General features: G+C 33.5%; 3 protein-coding genes across 3 annotated transcripts; 1 reads left to right on the forward strand and 2 right to left on the reverse strand.

Annotated features, from left to right (window-relative positions):
• The first annotated feature begins 6111 nt into the window (after window positions 1–6111).
• Window positions 6112–9321, forward strand: LOC129315266 (transcription termination factor MTERF4, chloroplastic-like). The gene is made up of 2 exons (XM_054958854.1): window positions 6112–6211; window positions 7196–9321. The coding sequence occupies exon 2, from the start codon at window positions 7557–7559 to the stop codon at window positions 9102–9104; it is 1548 nt and encodes a 515-aa protein (XP_054814829.1). The 5' UTR covers window positions 6112–6211; window positions 7196–7556; the 3' UTR covers window positions 9105–9321.
• A 1479-nt stretch (window positions 9322–10800) lies between these two features.
• LOC129314847 (uncharacterized) lies at window positions 10801–11626 on the reverse strand. The gene has a single exon (XM_054958288.1). The coding sequence runs from the start codon at window positions 11579–11581 to the stop codon at window positions 10958–10960; it is 624 nt and encodes a 207-aa protein (XP_054814263.1). The 5' UTR covers window positions 11582–11626; the 3' UTR covers window positions 10801–10957.
• A 5175-nt stretch (window positions 11627–16801) lies between these two features.
• On the reverse strand, window positions 16802–19788 carry LOC129315819 (uncharacterized). The gene is made up of 3 exons (XM_054959892.1): window positions 19404–19788; window positions 18161–18349; window positions 16802–17719 (listed from the first exon to the last, which is right to left on the reverse strand). The coding sequence occupies exons 1-3, from the start codon at window positions 19611–19613 to the stop codon at window positions 17267–17269; spliced, it is 852 nt and encodes a 283-aa protein (XP_054815867.1). The 5' UTR covers window positions 19614–19788; the 3' UTR covers window positions 16802–17266.
• Between the last annotated feature and the right edge of the window lie 2386 nt (window positions 19789–22174).

Genomic DNA, 22174 nt, shown 5'->3' on the forward strand with positions numbered 1-22174 from the left:
TGTCTGTGTCTAAAACATACTGGCTTGACAAGGTCCAATAGAAATTAAGCAATTAAGCCGAAAACATATCTGAGACCGCCCGGGAATTGGTGAAGAAGAGAAAAGGGAAAGATTAGAAGAAAAATATCATATCTTAAGTCAAAATTTTAAGGTTCAATTTACAAATCATTTTTCTTTATTTTATATTAGCTATTAATCTTAGCTTTATGCAATGCGAGACTTTTTATACAGTCTTAAATCCATTCAAGTGTAAGTCCCAACTTACAGACCAACTATGAAGTCAGTGATCTTATTTAAACGGACAACGACTAGTTTTATGATTTCTGATTATGTTTTTGAACATTTTGTCCCATGCATTGTTCATTTATGTCGACCAAATGGGTTGTACTCTCTCTCTCTCTCTCGATTCGAAGGAATGTTCCCATGTTGCCATTGGTAGATGGATTTAGCATCATACTTGGCAGAAAAGCACATTGAATTCGGAGTTTAAAGATTTTGAAAAAGAGAATCACGAAAATGAAATGAATAGCAGGAAGCGTGATTAGGAAGCCATAAAGAGGAGCAAAGAGTAAAGTTGGAGATGGGCAATGAAGAAGGAGAAAGTTCACGAGAGGGCAAATTAGGAGTAAAGAGAGACATGATCCATGGAAGAGGCAATTCAAGAGGGTCTGTGTGTTTCTGAATCTGTGTCTCTGTCTGCGTCTGACATGAACGTGAACCATCAGTGCTCTGCCATTAATGAACTGCCTTAACTTTTTGTGCATATCTACATATATTCCCATGCATATTTTGTGCTCAAATCTGTGTCTCTTTTGAATCCCTCATCCGGTCATCCCCCACTTAACAAGCCATTTTGGTTCTCAAGTACACTGCTAACCATTCAAGTCCCTAACTTGGGTATTTTCAATTCACTTTTTGTTTGATGCCCCAAAAAAAAAAAAACAGGGGAATTGGACTGAAGATTTAATGGAGCTAGTACATACTTCTGGATTTAAAGAGTGCTTAAAATTTGCTTACTAACAATGTCCTCACATTAAAAAAAAAAATTGAATTCATGACCTCATAAGTGATAGGGTCAAATATTTACTCACTGAATAAATGTTTTGTTGATATATTTCAATTTATTTTGTTGCAATGGCAATAATGTGATTAAGAGTTTGCTTGGTTTTCTTATTTTTGACATTTGAAAAGGACTTTTGTGAATTTTAAAAGCTAAAGGTTATTTGATTATTAAAAAATCTTTTAAAGCTCATTTGAGAAGGTACATTTAAAAATTTTTCAAAATACATGTAAAGAAAGTTCTTGAAAGTTATTTTTCATTTTAATCTTTGGCTTTTAAAATCGTTTGTAAAAAAATTTAACTACTTTTCGTTTCATTTTACCGCTAAAACAATTAGTCTTGTTAAATGAATTTTTACCAAACCAATTTTTGTTAAATAAGTTTTTATTTTGATTACAAGGCCACGGTAAAAATATCGCGCAAAAAGATCAAGGTCAAGTCATATCAGAAGACATAATACTTCTACAATCTGTTGGGGCAACATCAAATAGAGTAATATCAAAATGTTCACTAGAGACCTTATGAGCCAGAAGATCAGCACAACGGTTTGCCTCTCTGTGGACGTGTTCTAGAGTAACCTCCCAACTCCTCATAATGAGATTTCTAATGCTTTTGATGATTTTCGATAGAGGATGATTTTGGACCGAGTTACCATTAATGAGTGAAATGGCCTCCATGGAATCAGAATAAACATTGATTTTTAGAATCTTTACATTTTAACAAATGTTTAGCCCTTTTAGAATCCCCATAAGCTTGGTAGTAGTAGTGTGTTGGTAACCAAAGTTTTTAGTAAAACCTTTGATCCAGTTACCCTTGTCGTCCCTCCTCCACATACTGCAACACTATTATGTTTGCACGAACCATCAACATCAAGTCTCAGCCATCCAAGATTTGGAGGCTTCCAAGTAGCTTCATGTCTGGTATTGAAATTGCTCAGATGGTTAAGCTTAGATTGAAGCTAAACATCACTTATGATTTGCTGAGTGCTTAAGAAAGCAATGTCTTTGTCCAGATTTTTATCTTCAGAGTAAACTTCCTTGCATCTTATTTTCCAGATGTTCCAGCAAGCTTGAGCAAAAAGTTTCTTCCAGGGAAATCCTCTAGAATGGCTGCTGCCTGCTTCATTATTAGCATTCCAAATAATCCAGTCTTGTAAAGAAAGAGAGAAAAAGATATTATGTTTGGAAGGTTTAACTAACATTTCCCAAACCTTCTTAGCATCTTTACAATCTCTTAAAATATGAATAGAAGAGTTAGGAGAGTTACAACCTAGCTGACAAGTACATTGTTGCATAGTGTTCCCATTAGAGGGCATAAAATTTATCTGTAGACGATCCTAAGCTACTTTCTAAAGGAAGTACTTGATCTTTTCATAAGTAGGCCATTCCTAAATTTTGGACCATAAATTATTGTGCTCCTGAGTCTTCCGATTTTCTATTACAGTGTAGGCAAATTTAATAGAAAAGTTACCATCAGAAGATGGTCTCCAAATAAGAGTGTCCTCTGCACTTTGAGTGTTAAGAGGTTGAACTAGAGCAATATGATTAATAATATTCGGGTACAAGTATCTCCTTATAAGATCTAAATTCCAACCTCCATTAGGTTTGCAGAAATTCAAAACTCGCGCATGAAGAATAGAATCGGCTTTATGAAAGGCATGGTTGATAAGTGGATCAGGGAGAGAGGTCCATTTATCATACCAAAAGGAAATTTTGTCTCCTTTCCCAACTTTCCAACCAATAAAAGTCATGAAATTGTCCCATATTTTGCAAATGCTACTCCAGGTATATGAGCAAGAACTAGGTTTAACAACCATAGGGATAGTCGGTATGCTGCAATTGTATTTATCTTGCAAGACCTTCACCCAAAGACAATTTATTTTAATGAGAATACCCCAACACAACTTCATAATAAAAACAATATTTTGGCTTTTAAGATGTTTAATACCAAGACTGCCAACCTTTTTATCAGAAGTGATGCAGTCTCAAGAGAGAAGGTAGGGTTTTTTTCCTCCCGTTAGAAGAGTTCCAGAGAAAATTTTTGGATATTTTATCCAATTTTGCTAACACGTTATCAGGCAGGAGCATGGTTTGCATGGTATAGTTGGGAAGAGCTAATAGAACAGATTTTATGAGAATAGATTTTCCTACAATATTGAGATATCGACTTCTCTAATTTACCAAGTGAGAGTTCATCTTTTCAATTAAAGGCGTAAAGGTAAGCCTTGTAACTTTCTCGTAAATGATAGAAATCCCAAGATATTTTCCTAGATTACCAATGAGAGAAATTCCAAGATTTTCACTAATTTGCAAAGCTCTGTTAAAATTGACATTTCTAGAGCAGAAAAGTTTGGATTTGCTAGTGTTGACCGGATGCGTTGCAAAAATCAGAAAGACATTGGAGAATGATTTGTGTTTGAGAGAGAGATAATTCTGCAAAAAGTAACAAATCATCAATAAAAAATAAGTGGGAGATAGGAGGCCCATTAGGAGTTAGTCTAATGGGTTTCCAATCACTCCTATTGATACTACTAATAATATAGTGACTCAGACTTTCGATACAAAGGACAAAAAGATAAGGAGAAAGAGGATTCCCTTGACGAATGCCACATGAAGGAGTGAATTCTTTTGTTGGTTCACCATTCCAAAGAACTTTCATACGAGTGGTAGAGATAGCAGCAAGAATTAATTTCCTGAAGTGATTGTTTATCCCAATAGATATAAGAGTATCATCAATGAAGTTCCATGAAAGTCTGTCGAAAGCTTTTTCGAGATCCACCTTAAGGGCCATAAAACCTTTTGTTCCAGTTTTTTTCCTTATAGAATGAATGACTTCTTAAGCAATAATAATATTGTCACTGCTCTGCCGTTCCTGAATGAAGTTACTTTGATAATCACCAATTAAGTGGTTCATGCAAGTACGTAATCTTGTGGATAGAATTTTGGTGATTATTTTATAGATCACATTGCAAAGAGAGATAGGCCGAAAGTCTTTCATGCAAGTTGGGTAATCAATCTTAGGGATCAAAGTGATGAAAGTTTTGTTAATTTCCTTTATAGACTTTGGATCTCTGAAGACCTTTTTAACCAGATTAAAGATGCTGTCTTTAAGATCCTTCCAATAAGAGTGAATGAATCCTGCATTAATGCCATCAGGTCCAGGAGCTTTAAATGCCCCAATATCAAAGGCAGCATTTTTAATTTCTTCATCAGTCACCTCCTTATGTAAGGATTGCAGTTGATCAGGAGAAAGAGATGGAAAGCAAGCAGTTGTATTAAGTTTAGGTCTGTCATCATTGTCTTTTTTAAAGAGGTCTTCAAAGAAGAATACAGCCATGTTCTTAAGAGTATTATGGTCTTCCACCCAAATGTCATCATCATTTTTAAGAGAAATGATCTAATTTCTTTTCCTTCTAATGATGGATGTAGTGTGAAAAATTTTTGTTAAATAAGTTTTGATGAACTGATTTCTAGTGAAACTAACACTAAAAAGGATTGGAGGTTGGACTCATTCCATTAGACCCAAGGACCTGGAATGGCCCAAGATTATTGGTCTCAAGTCTATATTGCCAATCTTAATATTAGTAGAAATTAACAAAATTGTAAAAATTGTCCAAAATTGATTGTTTTTTATTTTGGGCCACAGACAAAATATTGCAGACAGTGTCTGAAAACTTATTGTTCGGCAATAGCCTTTCAGGTCTGAATTCTGAAGCTAAAACCCAATCCTTTTTTATATGAAAAAATCTTGGACCCATTACAAATTTACCAGACTCACGCTAATGGTGCATGGTTAGGAAGTTTCAAAACTGAAGTTAGAATAAATTAAAGTTAGGATAAAAATTAATAACTTTAACACGATTTATATTGATATATTTTTTAAAAAAATAAGTTTGATAAACAAAAACTTGTATAGATAATAAAATTTAAAAGCAAATTTAGATGTGCAAGGATTAAAAACAGGATTGAATTTTATGATAAATATTTTTGTTTCTGATATGATTTTTCATGAAAAATTATTAAACTTTTAAATTATAATTTTTTAAATATACATAATTAAGTATAATTTTTTGAAACCATCATTTATAATTGTTAAAAAAGACAAAAGATTTATATATTGCATATAATGTAAATAATTAAATATCATTAATAAACTTTTCTCACTGATTTTTTTAAGACATTTACTAACTAACATAAAAAGATTAAAGAAAAAAAAGTCCAAAAGTCCTACCAACAAAATCCTATCATTCAGTTATAGATATTCTAAAAACTTTTAATCCAATTATAAAAGAGATTGTTTACCAACACCATAAAACTCACTCCCATTCCAAATTATAATATACTTTTAGATAAAATTATATATATATATGTATATGTATATATTAATAAAATTTATTAAATATATTTTATAATATTAATGTTTCTAAATAAAAATATAAAATTTTAAAATTATCCTTTATTTAATATTTCATTATATAATAATATTTAATAAAAAATCAAATATAAACCCCAAATTGTTTCCCATTTCATTGGCAGGAAAGAACATGGAGATAGTAATGGACCTTCTCTCTATTTATCCCCTCTCCATGTTTTCTTCATTTTCTATCCTAACTCTGAATTTATTTTTAAATGTTGAGATTTAATACTTCATAAAATTATTATTAAAATATAAAATTTATAAAATAAATAAATAAATAAATTTAAAATATAAAAAATTTCATTTAAACTATAATTCAAGATTATTTTTATAATTAAAAAATAATTTCAGCAAGTTTTTTAAAAATGAATCTAATAATTAAAATGAGAAGTGAAGAAGAAGTTGAGAAAGAGAGAACAAAAATGGAGACAAGGCCAAATCCAAGATTTCAGGCGGAGAGATGGATCCGACGTGCAGCAACAAGCAACAGCAAAATAGCCGGGGACAATGGATGGGTAGGGGTATAATTTTATTGCATCGTGACTAATTTACCCATGACACATTTTGATAATCCAAAAATGCCCCGCCCCAAATAAGACCCAATCCACTTCATTTATCGTCAACCTTTACCCTATCGTCACCATCGTCCGTTCGTCCCACCCTGCAGAGTGTCCGTCGTCCCCGTTGCAGCCCTCGTTGCCGTCGCCACCCGCTTCTCCGTCGCCATTTTCACAGGTTTCACTTGTTTCTCCATCACCTTCGTCCCGGTCTGCTCAAGGCGTTCAGATTCTCTGCGGAGCTACTTGAGCAATCTGAGCAGAGAGTCTGAATGCAATTAAAAGATTTCTGCTTTTGTTTCTTATATCTATATCTTCTCTCTATTTCATCTGGTTTGTACCAGGAGTTGTTTCTATTGTAATTTATGATTATGATTATACACTTCTCTTGGGAAGTACAAGACTCTGCTTGGTTTAGCCAATTATCTATATGTGATCTCTATAATAGTCTCTTGGTTTTGAAATTTTATGGTGATTTTTGAGAGGGTTTAAGATCTTTTGAAGAACTAGCTTTCTAAATAGTCGTTATTCGGCTCTAAATGGATACTGGATAAGCTTCGCTTGCGGAAATTTCATTGTGTCTTTTGATTTGTTTATCTCATTTATTTATCTTAATCTATCTTAATGACTTGAACGAAACTCATTTATTTATCTTAATCTATTAATGTGTTGTCTTAATTTTGCAACCCTTCTCTGTTTTTCTTTTCTTACATTGAATTATCCATTTCTCAATTCTAAATCCTTGTGTGTCCTTATAGTTGTATGGAGGCTTTTGTTGGGTTGATTGGCTATTATAAATTTGCTGTAACAACTTTTTAAAGAACGCCCTCCCCCCAAACATACACACGCAGCTTTGATCCTCGATTGATGTATTAGTGTATAAAGCATGCACAACTGTAAATATTATCTTTTTAATCTTCTGGCTCATCTCATATCTACCACTTGAACATTTTTGAGTATTGTTTCTACAACCATAGGTTGTAACCTCACAAAAGTTGCTGGGTTCTGTTTTATGGTCCTATAGCTGCTATCTGGATATTCTAACCCTTCTAGAACCGTATTTATTTTAATTGGAATATTTTAACTTGAATGTTCTGTTGATTTTTCTTTGATGTAATCTGATGTTGGAATCTGTTTCAATAACAAGTATTTTTCTTTTTAGATGGAATCTGATGACTTCTTGATCGAATGGGTGGATATGCGCCGAAGGCTTGTAGCTCATTACACTTGTCTCATTGCATGTTATTGTGCACTCCTGATGTCCATAATATAATTATTTTCCCTCCCCTCCCCTCCTGAAATAAACAAGGTAACATTAAACATCAAAACCCCTCCCCTCCCTTCCATTAAAATTTTTGCGCTGCCCCCCCCCCCCCAAAAAAAGAAAGAAAACGGGGGAAAAAATCCAAACTTAGGGTAAATCTCAGGTAGTGCTTCTTAGTTGCTATCCTGCACTTCTTCAGTTCTTGGATTCGTTATTTTCGTTATCACACTTATTCCCAATTTCAATATCCTTCTGGTACATGATGACAATGCTCAGAAGAAAAAAGATCACCAATCTCTTTTCAAGCTCTATACTTTCCCAGTTAATTTCCCATGAATTCGGTTTGATTTCTCACTCAATGCACTCTCCTACATACCCTTCTTCTGATTTCCTCAAAACCCTGAACCCTTTTAGGCTTTTGCTATACCATGCATCGTATTCAACGCAGGCATCCAAATTTCCTGAGTATGAGATGCCTTCTGTTACCTGGGGCGTGATTCAGGGACGGAAAGAGAAACTTGTTTCACGGGTAATCATATTTGATTATTTGAAGGGTTTGGGAGTCATTCCTGATGAATTGCATGACTTGGAGATTCCTTCCACTGTTGAGGTCATGAGGGAGCGTGTTGAGTTTCTTCAGAAGTTGGGCTTAACCATTGATGACATTAATGAGTATCCTTTGATGCTGGGTTGCAGTGTGAGGAAGAATATTATACCTGTATTGGGGTACTTAGAAAAAATTGGAATTCCAAGGTCAAAGCTCGGTGAATTCATAAAAATGTACCCACAAGTTTTACATGCAAGCGTGATTGTTGAGCTAGCTCCGGTTGTTAGGTTCCTAAGAGGACTTGATGTGGAGAAACAGGACATTGGATATGTGTTGCAAAAGTATCCTGAGCTTCTGGGGTTCAAGCTTGAGGGTACAATGAGTACTTCGGTGGCTTATCTTGTTAGTATTGGTGTCAATCCTAGAGATATTGGTCCCATGGTGACACAGTACCCATATTTTTTGGGAATGAGAGTGGGGACCGTGATTAAACCTCTGACTGATTACTTGGTCTCTTTAGGGCTGCCCAAGAAAATTATTGCTAGAATGTTGGAGAAGAGACCCTATATACTTGGCTACAATCTTGAGGAGACTGTTAAACCTAATGTGGATTGTCTGATTAGTTTTGGACTTAGGAAGGAATCACTGCCTTTAGTTATTGCTCAATATCCACCGATTCTTGGGCTGCCTCTCAAGGCTAAATTGTCTTCACAGCAGTACTTCCTCAGTTTGAAGCTTAAGATTGATCCTGAAGGATTTGCACAAGTGATAGAGAAAATGCCGCAGGTGGTCAGCCTTAATCAACATGTGATAATGAAACCAGTTGAATTCCTCCTTGCAAGGGCAATACCGTCGCATGATGTGGCCAATATGGTGATCAGATGTCCTCAATTAATAGCATCAAGAGTTGAGCTTATGAAGAACAGTTTTTACTTCTTCAAGAGTGAGATGGGGAGACCCATAAAAGAGCTTGTGGAGTTCCCAGAATACTTTACATATAGCCTGGAATCCCGGATCAAACCCAGATACCAGAAGTTGAAAAGCAAGGGGATAAGGTTTTCATTAAATTGGATGCTAAATTGTAGTGACCAGAGATTTGAAGAGAGATTACAAGGCAACTACATTGAAACTGAAAGTACAGGACCATCATTCTGTATGGGTGGGAAGTTAGCGCTACCAGGTAATGACAATGAGATGGTGTCAGATGAGGAAGAGGAGAGTGATGATGAAAAACTATATAGACGAACAGTTTCTCTTTAGTGATTTTGATTAAATTAATGAAGCATCTACAGTATTATAACTGTCATTCAAAAGACAACAAATTTGTATTAGTCTGTCCAATGTTCCATCATCTGTTGTCTTCCGTATATCCTGCCAATGATTGGCATGTGAAGTTCTGTCTATTCATTATGTTCCACTGTATTGGTGGTTGATCAAGGTCTGAATGGCTTATATGAAAAGATATACATTTTAGCCATGTTGCCTCCAGACTTATTTGTCATTTTAGTCGTGCTAATTATGTCGGGGTTGAGTTGGAATTCCCATGATCAAACCATTCCTGAATCCTGATCCAAATTCCTAAGAACTAGTTTCAGACAAAGAATAATTGGAATGTTAATTTCTGGTACTACTTTTCTACTCAGTATGTTGAAACAACAAGATACTAAAGATTACTTCTATTTTTTCATGTTTCATAAGGCTCCTTATAAGTTACTTTGGGGGCTCTTAGAACCTAAGTATGGTTTTGCAACAATTGATACATGATCTGTAGAGTTAGGGCTTTCAACAAGGTTTTTCTTTTGTTTCTTTTCCTTGTATTCATTAGGCATTCATTTTTTGACCAAAAATATTCGGTAGGTATCTCAAAATTTAAAAAAGAAAGGAAAAAGTATAATTTTTGATCCTTATAGTTTCATTAGAATTTGCTTTTAATCTCTATAATTTTTTTCTAGTGTTTTTAGTCTCTATAAGAATTAAAACTACTGAAAAAAATAAAAATTATGTGAATTTAAAAAATAAATGTTATTCAATCTTTTTGAAATTATAAAAATTGAAAACATTAGAAAAAAATTACAAAAATTAAAAATAAAATATGATGGAACTATAAGGATTGAAGGTTGTGTTTTTCAAAAAAAAAAAAATACAAAGAAATTCCTAGCACTCTTATTTTCACGGTAGTGCAAAGGACATTTTATTTTTCTATTTTCTTGTGCCTTGAAAGTTTGAAAGCAACAAGCAATGAATTGGATCAATCAATTTATTTGGCCAATGGTATTATGTAGAGTTAATAGTTTGGGTCAAGTGTGACGAGTCAGCTTGAAAATATTTGGAATTAGCCTTAATAAAGTAATGCTTTTTCAATGTTTGGCTCTATTCATGCTGGTTAAAAAAAATTTGCTCCAAGTTTAATTGGGTTTAAGTTTAGCTCAAACACTCAAATAAAAATTACATTTTTAAAAACATATAAAATATATTAAATGTTAATTAATTTTTTTAATTTTAAGTTACTTTATATTAAGATATGATATATTTGAGTACATTATTATTTTTAATATTATTTTTATTATTTTTTATTATTTTTATATCTCAAGCTTTTTATATTTTTCATCAGTACAATCCGAATTGCTTGATGCTTGCTTTAGTAGGCCTGGGCTTGATTCAACCAATTTATTATGCTCGGAAAAAAGCTTGTAACTTGTACCCAAAAAAAAAAGCTCGTAACTTTCGCCTGATATATTTATCTTTTCATTTTTCAAGTATCATTCACTTTTCAACATGTTTATATTTGCCTTTGGAATTAATCGGTTCTCCTATCAGATATACTTAAAAAGCTCTGTACAAACTATAAATCGCCCCCAAGAAACATGATCTGCAGCTTTAGACTGCGAATCTAAATCTTGATCAAGCAATCCGACTTCCTGACAAGTTGAAGGTAGGAAACAACACGAACATAATATAAACCAGAATTTGAACATCAGATCCAATTTATTTCACAATCTGACTTTGACTATCTTTCACATTGCAAAAAATAGCAGAAGAGAACATTCTGCACCCGTCTCCATTCCCCATAACAAAAATTCAAAAGAAATGAATCCATCAGTCATCAAAGCGGCCTAACTACACAAAATAACCCTTGCAATTGCAAGACACAAGCAAGACAGAGTGAAGAAAAACAGAGACACAAAGTCCCTGGAAGACCATTTCCGAACCTCCTTAGCCTCAACCCTCAAGCTCTTGGCCCTTCTCAACGCGTCAACTTCTTTCAGCAAATCAAACTCCAAACCCTTCTTCTTCAGCTCCTCCACAGACTTCCCGAGCAAGCTCCTATCCTCCTTCTCCCTCTCCAGAAGCTTCTCCATGTGAGACTCCACGTCGCTCTTGTACCTCACGGCCCAGATGAGCCCCAGAGAGAAGAACAGAGAGCATAGAGATGGGATCCACGATCTGTGACAGGCCTTTTCCACGTGGGGTTTGGATGAAGATGCGGTGTTGAAGAGGAGCATGAGAGATGTGGAGTGAAACAGGAAGAAGAAGATGTAGAGCATCGTGATCTCCTTGCGAACAGAGTCGATTTGGGTCTCTTTGAGTGCGATTCGGCTGAGGATGAGGTCTTCCTCTTTGAGCCATTGCTTCAGAAGAAGCCTATGGGTTGGGGTTTCTGCGATTTGGTGAAGTGGGTGCAGGTGCTTCCATTCCATGATTGAAGATCTTGTGCTCTGAGGATCGGATTCAGCCATTCAGAGAGAAAAAAGTGAGAGACGCAGAGGAGGATGTTAGCGATTGAAGAAGAACAGTATCAGAAGGAACAAGGGGCGTGGTTGTTTTAAACGGCCCCATTTTTCGAATCTCGTAACGGTCAGATTGGGAACGATATTCCAGAATTGCCCCCTCAGTTTCCTCTTCGGCCTCAGGCGGCCGTGCGCTCCTCTAACGGCTAGTGACGGTGATTATTGTTATTATTAATAGTTAATAATATCAAAAGAAATTAATCAGCAGAAATTAATTTACAAACAATTCAAAATTATTATCAATTCGCTTATCCTTGAAAAAGGAAGTTCAAGACTTCTAGTTTTAAGTGGAACTCACTCCTCTACAGCACAGATATGATTTTTTTAGAATACAAGAGCTGTCAAGAAGGCACTTGTCATACTCTTACCCGCGACCTTTGCGTTATCACTTTCAGTATTCATAGTTTTTTTACCATAATATTTAGTTAATTAAATAAAACTATCCGCGGACGCTCCTTGGGGGATTTAAGTCATTTAACGAGTTTCACACTCTTTCTCTGATTCTCAAATCTCAACGCATGAGCATGACAGCCAAACCATATCTCAGGTTACTGGCTACTTTCTAATACCCAAAAAAAAAAAAAAAAAGGCCAAAGAAAATCCAACGGCAGTATATTGCAAATCACTTCTTTACTTGGTTAATTATAGGGAGCACATTTGGTGCTCATCAGCATCCCTGAACCAATCTGGTCCAGATTAAATTACTTTTTTATTTTTAAAATAAAATTTTATAAAATTTTTAATAAATATATTTATTAAGATGGATCATTCATATTTAATCAGATGAGTCTAAATTTAATTTTAATTTTTTATAAATTGATCATACAGATTTAATTTGTACTAGTTAAATTTAAAATTTTTGACTTGTTATACTGTTAGATTCAAAACAATTTAAAGTAAATATATATCATCAATTTATAAAAAATTATAAAAAATTTAATATTAAATTTAGACTGATCTAATTAAATATGAATGACACATATTAATAATAAATATATTTATTAAAAATTTTATAAATTTTTATTTAAAAAATAAAAAAATAAGAAAATAGTTTAATCTGGATCGTGCAGATTGGTTCGAGGATGATGTGCATTACATAAAAAATAAAAAAAATAGTTTAATCTAGACATCCGGATTGGTTCAGGGACTGATGAGCACGTGAGAATGTGCTCCCTTAATTTTACGAGAGAGAAGAAACAAGTGTTGCTAAATGCATCCCACTTGAATGAACTTTTAATAACTTCATAATTAGAAGTTCTTGCAAAAAAAAAAATGTATCGATTATTGCCTGCAACAAATGGTCGAGAGGTACACTTTCAGTACCCAATCTACGGTGGGAGGACCTATACACAGCAATAAAAATGATAGAAGTGAAACTAGATCCAGAACTCAAGAATTTCCCAACCTTCATTTCGTTTAAATTTGAAGCAATGAATGATTTTTTTTTTTTTTTTTGTGGGGGGGGGGAGGTTGTTACGTATATTTCAATCAGCTTGTTTATCTGTGTGTGTTAAATTGTCTTTTCTATCCTTGATGTCATAGATAATATAAATTTGCTTAATGAGATTGAAAAATTAAGCAGAGATTTCTTTTGGAATCAATCTGGTGATAGCCGAAAGATGCATCTCATTGCCTAGGAGGTAATCAAAAAAAGACAAGAATGAGGGTGGTCTTGATAATAAAGATCTTATAAATCAAAATGCTGCTTTTATGATGAAACTCTGCTGGGGAATACAGAATACTCATGAACCCTAATGCTCTATGGGTCCTATGCTTAAAGCCTAAATATGAGGGTGGTGATAATATCATTCCTAAAGTCATGAAGAAACGGAGTCAATTTGCCGCTTGGAAAGGGATTACAACGGTTTGGCATGATTTCTATAAATATTTAGGCTGGAAAATCATGAGTAGTGAGACTACAAATGCTGAGTGACATCTATGGTGTCCTCTTGACAGACCTTTGATACATTATGTGGATAAAAGTCGCCATCTCCTGAACCCTGAAGCTACGGTCAGACAGTTTGTGTTAAATGGTAGATGGAATTTAGGTGCTTGGTGATAGCTCCTTCTTGAGTGGTTTATTGATAAAATCATGATGGTGAAACCCCCGAATAGAAGGGAGAGGGATGAATTTTGTTGGTGTACTTCATCAGATGGAAATTTCAATGTGCATTCTGCATATAAGAAAATATCCAGAGCCAATGAACAACAAACAGATATGTAGTGGCATTAACTATGGTGTGGGCCTACAAATTCCTGAAAGGGTCAGGCATTTCCTGTGGCAAGTTTACCACGAGAAATTACCTACAAATTCCTTCTATCGTATGAGGATAAGTTTTACTAAAAGTTAGAGTCAATAATTCGAGTAAGTTAAACTTTTTCAAGCTGAATTTATTTAAATGGAATTTAACGTATTCTACCTCTTTTAAAAAACTCATATAATCAAGCTCAACCTTAATACCTTTGGACTTAGGGCTTATTCAGTCTGGCTTGAAAACCTGTAACTTTTTAAAAATATTTTTTGAATAAATTTTAATTTTTAAATAATTCTGTCAAGCATAAAATATTATTTTAACTTTAAAAGAATAAAATAAAAAATAATAACTTATCAATTTTGTATTTAAGTAACTTTGTTACTATTTCGTTGTATTATGTATATTTTATTCAAGAATATTTTCTTTACTTATAAATTAATATCGTAATTGTTTAAACATTGCTTTTATTATGTTCATATATAAATATTTTCATATATCTTAATTAAATTATATTATTTTAATTAGTATCAAGTTGATCTCAATTTAATTATGTTTAGATTGCTAACTTAAAATCATTGTTCCTCATTAGTTCAAAGTTTTTTTATAATTTTTGGTAAACTGTACTTTTTGTTTTTAAGAATATAAGAAAAATAGCCATTATTATATTGTATAAAATAAAATTATTTAATTATGAGTAAAATATTATTTTTTAAAATTATTTTTTCTTTAATGTTTATATTGTTTAACCCTTACATACAAGAGGTTTTTACTCTAATTTATTTTTAATTTTTAACTAAGTCTGACATGGATAGTAACTAAATAATTATTTGAGAATATTATTCTATTTATTATGTTTATCTAGTAGTAGAATCAGGAATTCGTGCATGCATGAATTTTATTTTTAAAATTATTTTCAATTTTTATTTTTATTTTAAAATTAATTATTTTATTTTATAAATAATATAAAATATATTTTTTTGGATACACAAATGATGTATTGGACTTAAAATTTTTTTTAAAAAAACTGGGTCTTAAACTATAAAAATGAATATTAAAATATATTTTAAATATTATTTTGAGATATTTTATTGATTTAAAATAATAAGTATATAAAAATATAAATATTTTTAATTTTTTAAAAATAACTATAGTAATACACTCAAATATATAGTATTTTAATATAAAATGACATAAAATTTAAAGAATTAATTAATATTTATTATATTTTATATATTTTTGGTCAAGCCCAAACTCAATCGGGCTTGACCCGAATTTTTTCAAACCAGCCTGAATGAGTTTGAACATTAAAAAATTAATATTTTTTAAAATTTAGTTTAAATTATTGGCACTACTAAAAGTAATAAGTGTCTTTTTTATTGTCAAAGTAAGGAACTATTTTACACATTTTGCGTGACTGTGAGATTGCTACTGAAGTCTGGTCAGGTCTTACTCACCGTATGTTTCACCCTGTCTTCTTCGGTGGTAATTTGTAGGTATGGACGTAATGGAATCTAACTCACAACCCAGACTGTAAGAAGATATCCAGATGCCATGGACTAGCATTTTTGGCAATGTTTATTGGTTGATCTGAAAGAACCGATGCAGGCAAGCATTTGAAGGAGTATCATGTTGGGCGAGAGAACTGGTTAATCACTACATACATCAAGTTATGGAAGACGCTCACAGTGGTGTACTAAAACATCAAATCCTCCAGGAAGTTGATCGCCTTGAATGTGAATGGCACTACCCACCAGAAGGCTATGTGCATGTAGATGTAGATGGTTTTCCAAATAATCACAGATATGCGATCTGTGGAGGACTCATCCGGAATGGTAAAGGGGAGTGGTTGGTAGGATTCCAAAGGAAATTGGGGTTTCATCATCCCCCAGCAGCGGAACTGTTCGCCATCAAGACAGGATTGGAAATTTGTAAGATGAGGGGTCTTAAGAAGATCAAATTGTACACAGATTCCCTAGAGTCACTACATCTGCTTTTGACTAACACTGGGACCAACCAACCTCTTTGAGTGGAGACTTATGATATCAGGACTTTGATATATTCAGATTGGGATCTTGAAATATTTCATGCCTATCATGAAGTTATAGCTTGTGTTGATTTATTAGCAAGGAGAGCTAACCAATTGGCGGATGAAATGAGTATTCTGCAAACACCCCCAGTTTACTGCTGGGCCCATCTCCTAAACGATATTGGATAGCCGTTGCTAGTTTTCGTTGTTGTCTTTTTTTTTTTTTAGCTCTCAGTTTTTAGTTTGTCGGTTTTCTGTTAGTTTGCACTCTTGTGCTGTTTCTCTTTCAAGTGTAACTTGCCTTTTCATTTAAAAGGAAAAAAAAATTAAAGAAAGATAGTTCAGCACGAAAATGGATACAGGAATAATCTCCAGCAACTACTAGATATAATATCGGATAGTTCATTTTGATTTTCTATAATTAATTAATTAATTAATTATCAGCAACAATTATGACATTCCCGTACGCCCTGGTTAGCTTTAGTTCAATAGTGTGGATCATCCTTCATTTATTTCTCAATTTCTTAATGAAAAATAGTACTGTGTTACTTATAATCCATTTTGGCATTTCCATGCTTCAAGGTATGTAATTATGTAGTAGTTTATTTATTTGCTAATACACATCAACTACAGATGACAAGTCAAGAACCTTTAGTTTAACTGACGCCCATCTTAGTGATCCTACCCATTAAAGCAAGAGGTTCAATAATCAAATCCCTGTGCGATTAAAGAAAAAGAATTGTGTGGGGGTTTATTGCGAAGTGTGTGTGCAGTGTATGTGGACTATCAATTGTGTGTGTGTGTGTGTGTGTGTGAGAGAGAGAGAGAGAGAGAGAGAGAGAGAGAGAGAGAGACCCCCTTTCTTGTAGGGAAGAATTGGATATGATAAATCAAAAAACCTACAGATGGTGATTTCTGAGATTTTATTACCAACTTGCAACTGCCGCCTTAGCAAAACCACAATCGTCTTGTAACAGTTCTCTTGCTCAAAATCACCGCATTAATTACAACTATGATATAAACAATAACAATTACAACGATTAAAACCACAGCAACAGGAAAATTAATCACCTCTATGGCCATACAATATCGGTCTCAACTCTCATGTCTCTCTCAACTGCTGAAACACTCTTTACACTTAGCAATGTGTGAACTGATTTAATTTGTATCACATCAGATCATGAGGTCCATGCAAATTTCAGGATCACGAAAAGCTGGTGCTTCCCTAGAATCCAGAGATCTTCATGACAGAACCCAAGAGCTACTTCAACAACCCATTCGGTCCATGAGACTTGACTATGTACACTATTGGACAGGGGCCACAATTTCTGGGAACCACATATTGGACTATTCTCACTTTACTGATCGCACACCTATGGTTCTTACACGAAATCGGTACTGGGGCTGAGATTCTTCCTCATCTTCGTTGTCATCGTCGTTGTCATCTTCACTAGAATCATCTTGAACACTGTCCCATCTTGCATAGTTTAAAGCTGAATGCCCTTTCGGTTTTGGAATCGATTGCCATGCTTTGGAATGTTGCTCAGCTGGTTCCTCGTATGGTGCTTTGGCAATTGTCCCTGGTGTAGAAGTTTTTGGCTCCGAGTTTTGGTCCATTCTTTGCTCAGATGATAACTTGGAGTCTATTTCAGCATTAGAAGCCTTGTCAAGCTCATCTTTCTGATCGCTCCCAACGTCTTTCTCTTGTGATTTTCCCCATTTATTATCTCCTTTTATTGTCACCTCATCTTCATCATCTCCCTGTTCTTCAAACTCCTCTTCTGACTCTGGTATTGGAGCAAGTGACTTTCCTTGAGCAGAAAAAAAAGGACATGATTTCTTAATTATAGCTGAGAAATTACTTCATTCAGAAACTACATTCTAGGCCAAATTCACTAGGTTATGAGAAAATCTTCACAAATTAGCTGTGTTTTATAAGATGCAAGGGCAGTTAAGTACTCCGTATCATGTTGGACTTTGTTACTTATTGCCTTAAAAGTTTGATGCTATCAGAAAATAATCAAAGGACTAAAACAAGTAAAACCAGCTTGACTTCTCACAAAACCTATAATTTTTAATAAAACTAGGCTGCAATTTATTTAATAGGGCCTCATAGCAGGTTTACTGATACAGAATTCAGATGCCAAAGGTCAAAACTCTTAAAGAACCAAGTTACCAACTGAGCAATATATTTCACTGCAATAAAAAAAAAAAAAACAAAATGAAATGGGAGAAATAATGCCATACCAATTGCGTCCTTAAGCGAGCTTGAAGATTTTGATACACCTCTGACGATGGATCCAACTCTAAGAGTCGGTTGACATCAAAAAGTGCTGAATGGTACTCCTTAAGGGTGACTAGTGTTTGAGCTCGCAGCATCAATGCTCCACTGTGATTGTGATCTAGCTCAAGCACAGAGGTACATTCTTCTGCAGCCTGAGATGACAGCACAACCAATTAATTACATCCCAGAAAAAAGAAGAGTGTAAATCATACAGCAAAAGCTTGCAATTAGACAGATGGGGACAATCACAAGCATGGAAGCAATGTTACAAAATATCTACAACACAAGGCCGTTATAGTTTGATATCCAACTCTAAGAATCACAAGACTAATGGTTTGACATTAATATCTGTTGAAAACTATACATCTTTAGACAGATGGGCGAGAGAAGAAGAGAACAGATACATTTCTTTTCTCATCCATTGTTCAATAGATGAAGGAAATATATCTACAGTCCTTGTTTGGCACATGGAATTAATATTGATTTACACCTTCAGTAAAGTACAAGCATAGTTATTAGTCAATCCAAATGAGATTTCATCTTTAAGCGCTATTATGTTTTCCATCTTCCTCTAGCCGCTCCAATACCGCCCAAAAATTTGGACCTTATAGCTTTCTAAGAAAGAAGGGGAAGGGAAGTAGACATTCTGGAATCTGGATTGGCTAAGATATAAGAGATTCAGCATAAGCATCTATCCAACCAGAAAATTCTGCTGGTAATTTTCTAAATAATGAAGATGGTTTTCTCCTCATTGAACAAGTTATCCTCACCCTCAAGTATCAGAATATCAGCTTCGGAAATTAAAGAAATGCAAAAAACCTAGCGAGATAAGCTCTGAAATCGCTATACAAAGTAATACCTCTGGCTGCCAATTTTCAAAATAGTACAAATATGACAGAAAATAGACATCACACAACACCAAAAATGTTTCCCAAGATATAGTTGTCACTATTGTCACTAGCAGAACTAGAAAGAAAAATAACAGATATGATTCAATTTTAATCAACATTTATTTATCTAAAAGCTCTTCCTTAATATTCAAATCCAATTGAAATTACATCAGAACAAAAATGGAACCTGAGCCGAGCAACAAAAAAAAAAATCTAACTTGAAGGATCCCACTTGAACAAGCTCATCAACGAGTAGTAACATCACCACCGTTATCGGTAGATTGATTGATCCCTTAGAAGGGGAAAAAAATCGAACCTTCTTGAAATCGTGAAGCTTGAGATAACAAGCTGCTCTATTGCTATGCAAAGCGATCTTTTGAGCCCTAGTTTTAGCCATCCCAATAGCCTCCGTGTAGAAACCTAGAGCATCGCCATACCGTCCGTCGCGGTACATCTGGTGGGCGCGTTCGATCTTTTTCATCGGCGAAGCGGCCATGATGGTCGACCCGGCGTCGATCAAAACCATCGACGAACTCCAAACCACAAAATTCAAACTTTCAGAAATTTGAACTTTGGGCAGTTCGCTTCTCAGCTCAAAATGACAAAACAGAGAAAGACAGCTAGAGATATCGAACTGAGGCGCAATTATATAATATCAATCGATTATCATTATCAATTCTCAATCATCTTCCCCCAACACGCGCATTTGCTGGATTTGCTGAATAATTTATTTTATTTTCTAACAAGGAAAGCATAAAGAAATAAATAAATAAATATATATATATATATATATATATTACTTTTTTAGGTTAGTTTGGTTTCTAAAACTTGTACAACAATCTTCGCATGATAAGAAAACATTAAAGCGAGGTCAAATTATTTAGAAGAAGAACGTCTGCTCAAAAATCGGTAAATTCATCGTTAATTAAATAGAATTTTTTTTTTTGAAAAACAATTAGTGGTTTGGTATTGATTCATTGGTTTTTAATCTCCTTTTGGCCGATGACTCATAGGTTTGAAGTTATCTATTTTATTATTATAGCCATTGTCATCCACTAATCCACTCAATGTGACTCCAATTGAAATATTTGCTTTATGTCAAAAGTATGTCAAGGATTTAAAAAAAAAATGCTTATATTATTGAGTTATGTTCAAGACTCTTTCTATCATCATTATATTGTAAAATGTCATCAAAATATCAGTGTTTCGTTAAAACCGTAAACAAGACTGGAACTGAAGAATATTTAATATGTTTTTTTTTTTAATTTCGAGAAGCGAATTGTCTTGAATAACAATATAACTGGACAATGTAAGTGGAGGCAGTACAAATGTAAAATTGGCATGTGATCTCTGAAAACGGTATTTGATGAAAATGATTAATTATTAACAAAAATGTTTAAAGCTGGAAAGTGACCTTTTTGTAATTTATCCAATAAAGGCTCATGTTATTTCTCCCCATAAAAATTATATCATTTTACCTTTTTATATGATTTTATTAATGTTCTCAATTATAGATGCATGAAATATGAAAATTAAGCTGCAGTGTTCATGTATCATGATTCATGGACAATGGGACCTTAAATTAAGATACAAGAATACGTGTTTAATTGGAAAATGATGTGACATGCCTTTTCCCAAACAATTGCCTCGTTAATTCGAAGAATCACGATAAGAATCTTACAGACAGTATGATATGAGTAATATAATTTTCTTATTAGAATATCCAAAATTCATGAAACTGTATTATGTAGGATAAGGATGTGTTTTACATTGTTTTCATTTTTTATTTTTAAAAATTATTTTGGAACTATTTCTTAAAAATACATTTTTAAAATAAAAAAAGAAATATTTATTTAATTATATTAATTTAAAAATAATTTTAAATTAAAAATAAAACAGTAATAATAGTCAAGTATAACTAATCGTGATTGCCAACTCAGGTGATCAATGATAGATTATAACAATAGAGGTTGTAACAACTTACCTGATTAAGTGTAGTGTGTTTTTTAAAAAACATGAAAATAGAGGTTGTAACAACTTACTTGATAAGCGTAGTGTGTTTTTTTAAAAAATATGGAAATAATCTTAAAATTTTTATTTCATACATTGTGCACATTTCATTATTGTTATTAATTTCTATATCAATCAATATCAAGCTATTGAAAATCAGGCCAGCTATTGAATCAGCTAAAATCAAGAGTCAAGGTTGAAGGGTTCAACTGAAAACCAACTCAAAGTCAAACTAATATTAATAGAATAATATAATTTAAATAAAAATACATTATTCAAAACTTAATGTCTTATACAATAGCACATATAAATTTAACATAATCATCAAAACATCATTAAGAATACATAAATTAGTAAGTTCTACTGGAGGGAATATGTTCAAATAAGCAAACCAAGTTCCAGTAGACCAACACAATTCCAATAATTAATATAAGAAAAATTAGTACAATAGTATATCATCTAATGGAAACTTTTCAATTTGGAATTATAATAGTGAAATTACACATAAAAATATCATTGAGCACATTTGAAGACAAAAAATAAATGTAATGTTTAGATATAGATTACAATCCTAAACAAACAAGCCAACACTGAAAGATTACAGTCCTAAACAAAAAATAGATGCAATGTTTAGATTCAAAATGTGTGAAGCTTAAAAAGTGAGCATAGAGAGAAGTTCAAAATGATACTTTATCAAATATAGAGCAAAACACCAACACCTGAAGAAAAGTTCAAATCAAGTAGGGTAGATGAATTGCTTGAAGCTGAAGATGGGATGATGAATTTAAGCTCATTCACAGGGACAAGACCCTCAAAGCTCACTCTTAGGGATGAGAATGATCGATGGCAACGACAGTAAGACAAGACTTAGTTGAACTCGACTGGACGACGCGATAGAGAAAGACGCGCAAGTGATAGCTCAAAGAGATGAAACACAAAAGCAAAGAATGAGTAGCCGAGTAGGACAAAGGGAAGGAATGGTGGATGACTTGACTAAACTTTATCTCCAAGGCAATAACTCGAAGTTTAGTTTAGAGCTTTTGGCTTTTCTTTTAAATTCTTAATTTTTTTTTTATA

This window comes from Prosopis cineraria, unplaced genomic scaffold, assembly GCF_029017545.1.
Source record: "Prosopis cineraria cultivar Desert tree isolate PC_DT_omini unplaced genomic scaffold, ASM2901754v1 PC7, whole genome shotgun sequence".
Lineage (NCBI taxonomy): Eukaryota > Viridiplantae > Streptophyta > Magnoliopsida > Fabales > Fabaceae > Prosopis > Prosopis cineraria.

What these genes read in the sequence shown, in the direction of transcription:
- LOC129315266 (XM_054958854.1), top strand. Translation starts at nt 7,557, where the DNA reads ATGATGACAATGCTCAGAAGAAAAAAGATCACCAATCTCTTTTCAAGC.
- LOC129314847 (XM_054958288.1), bottom strand. Translation starts at nt 11,581, where the DNA reads ATGGCTGAATCCGATCCTCAGAGCACAAGATCTTCAATCATGGAATGG.
- LOC129315819 (XM_054959892.1), bottom strand. Translation starts at nt 19,613, where the DNA reads ATGGTTTTGATCGACGCCGGGTCGACCATCATGGCCGCTTCGCCGATG. An exon ending in AGCTTCACGATTTCAAGAAG is followed by an intron (nt 18,350 to 19,403) that starts GTTCGATTTTTT and finishes CTGTCATCTCAG; the next exon opens with GCTGCAGAAGAATGTACCTC. An exon ending in CTCGCTTAAGGACGCAATTG is followed by an intron (nt 17,720 to 18,160) that starts GTATGGCATTAT and finishes GCTCAAGGAAAG; the next exon opens with TCACTTGCTCCAATACCAGA.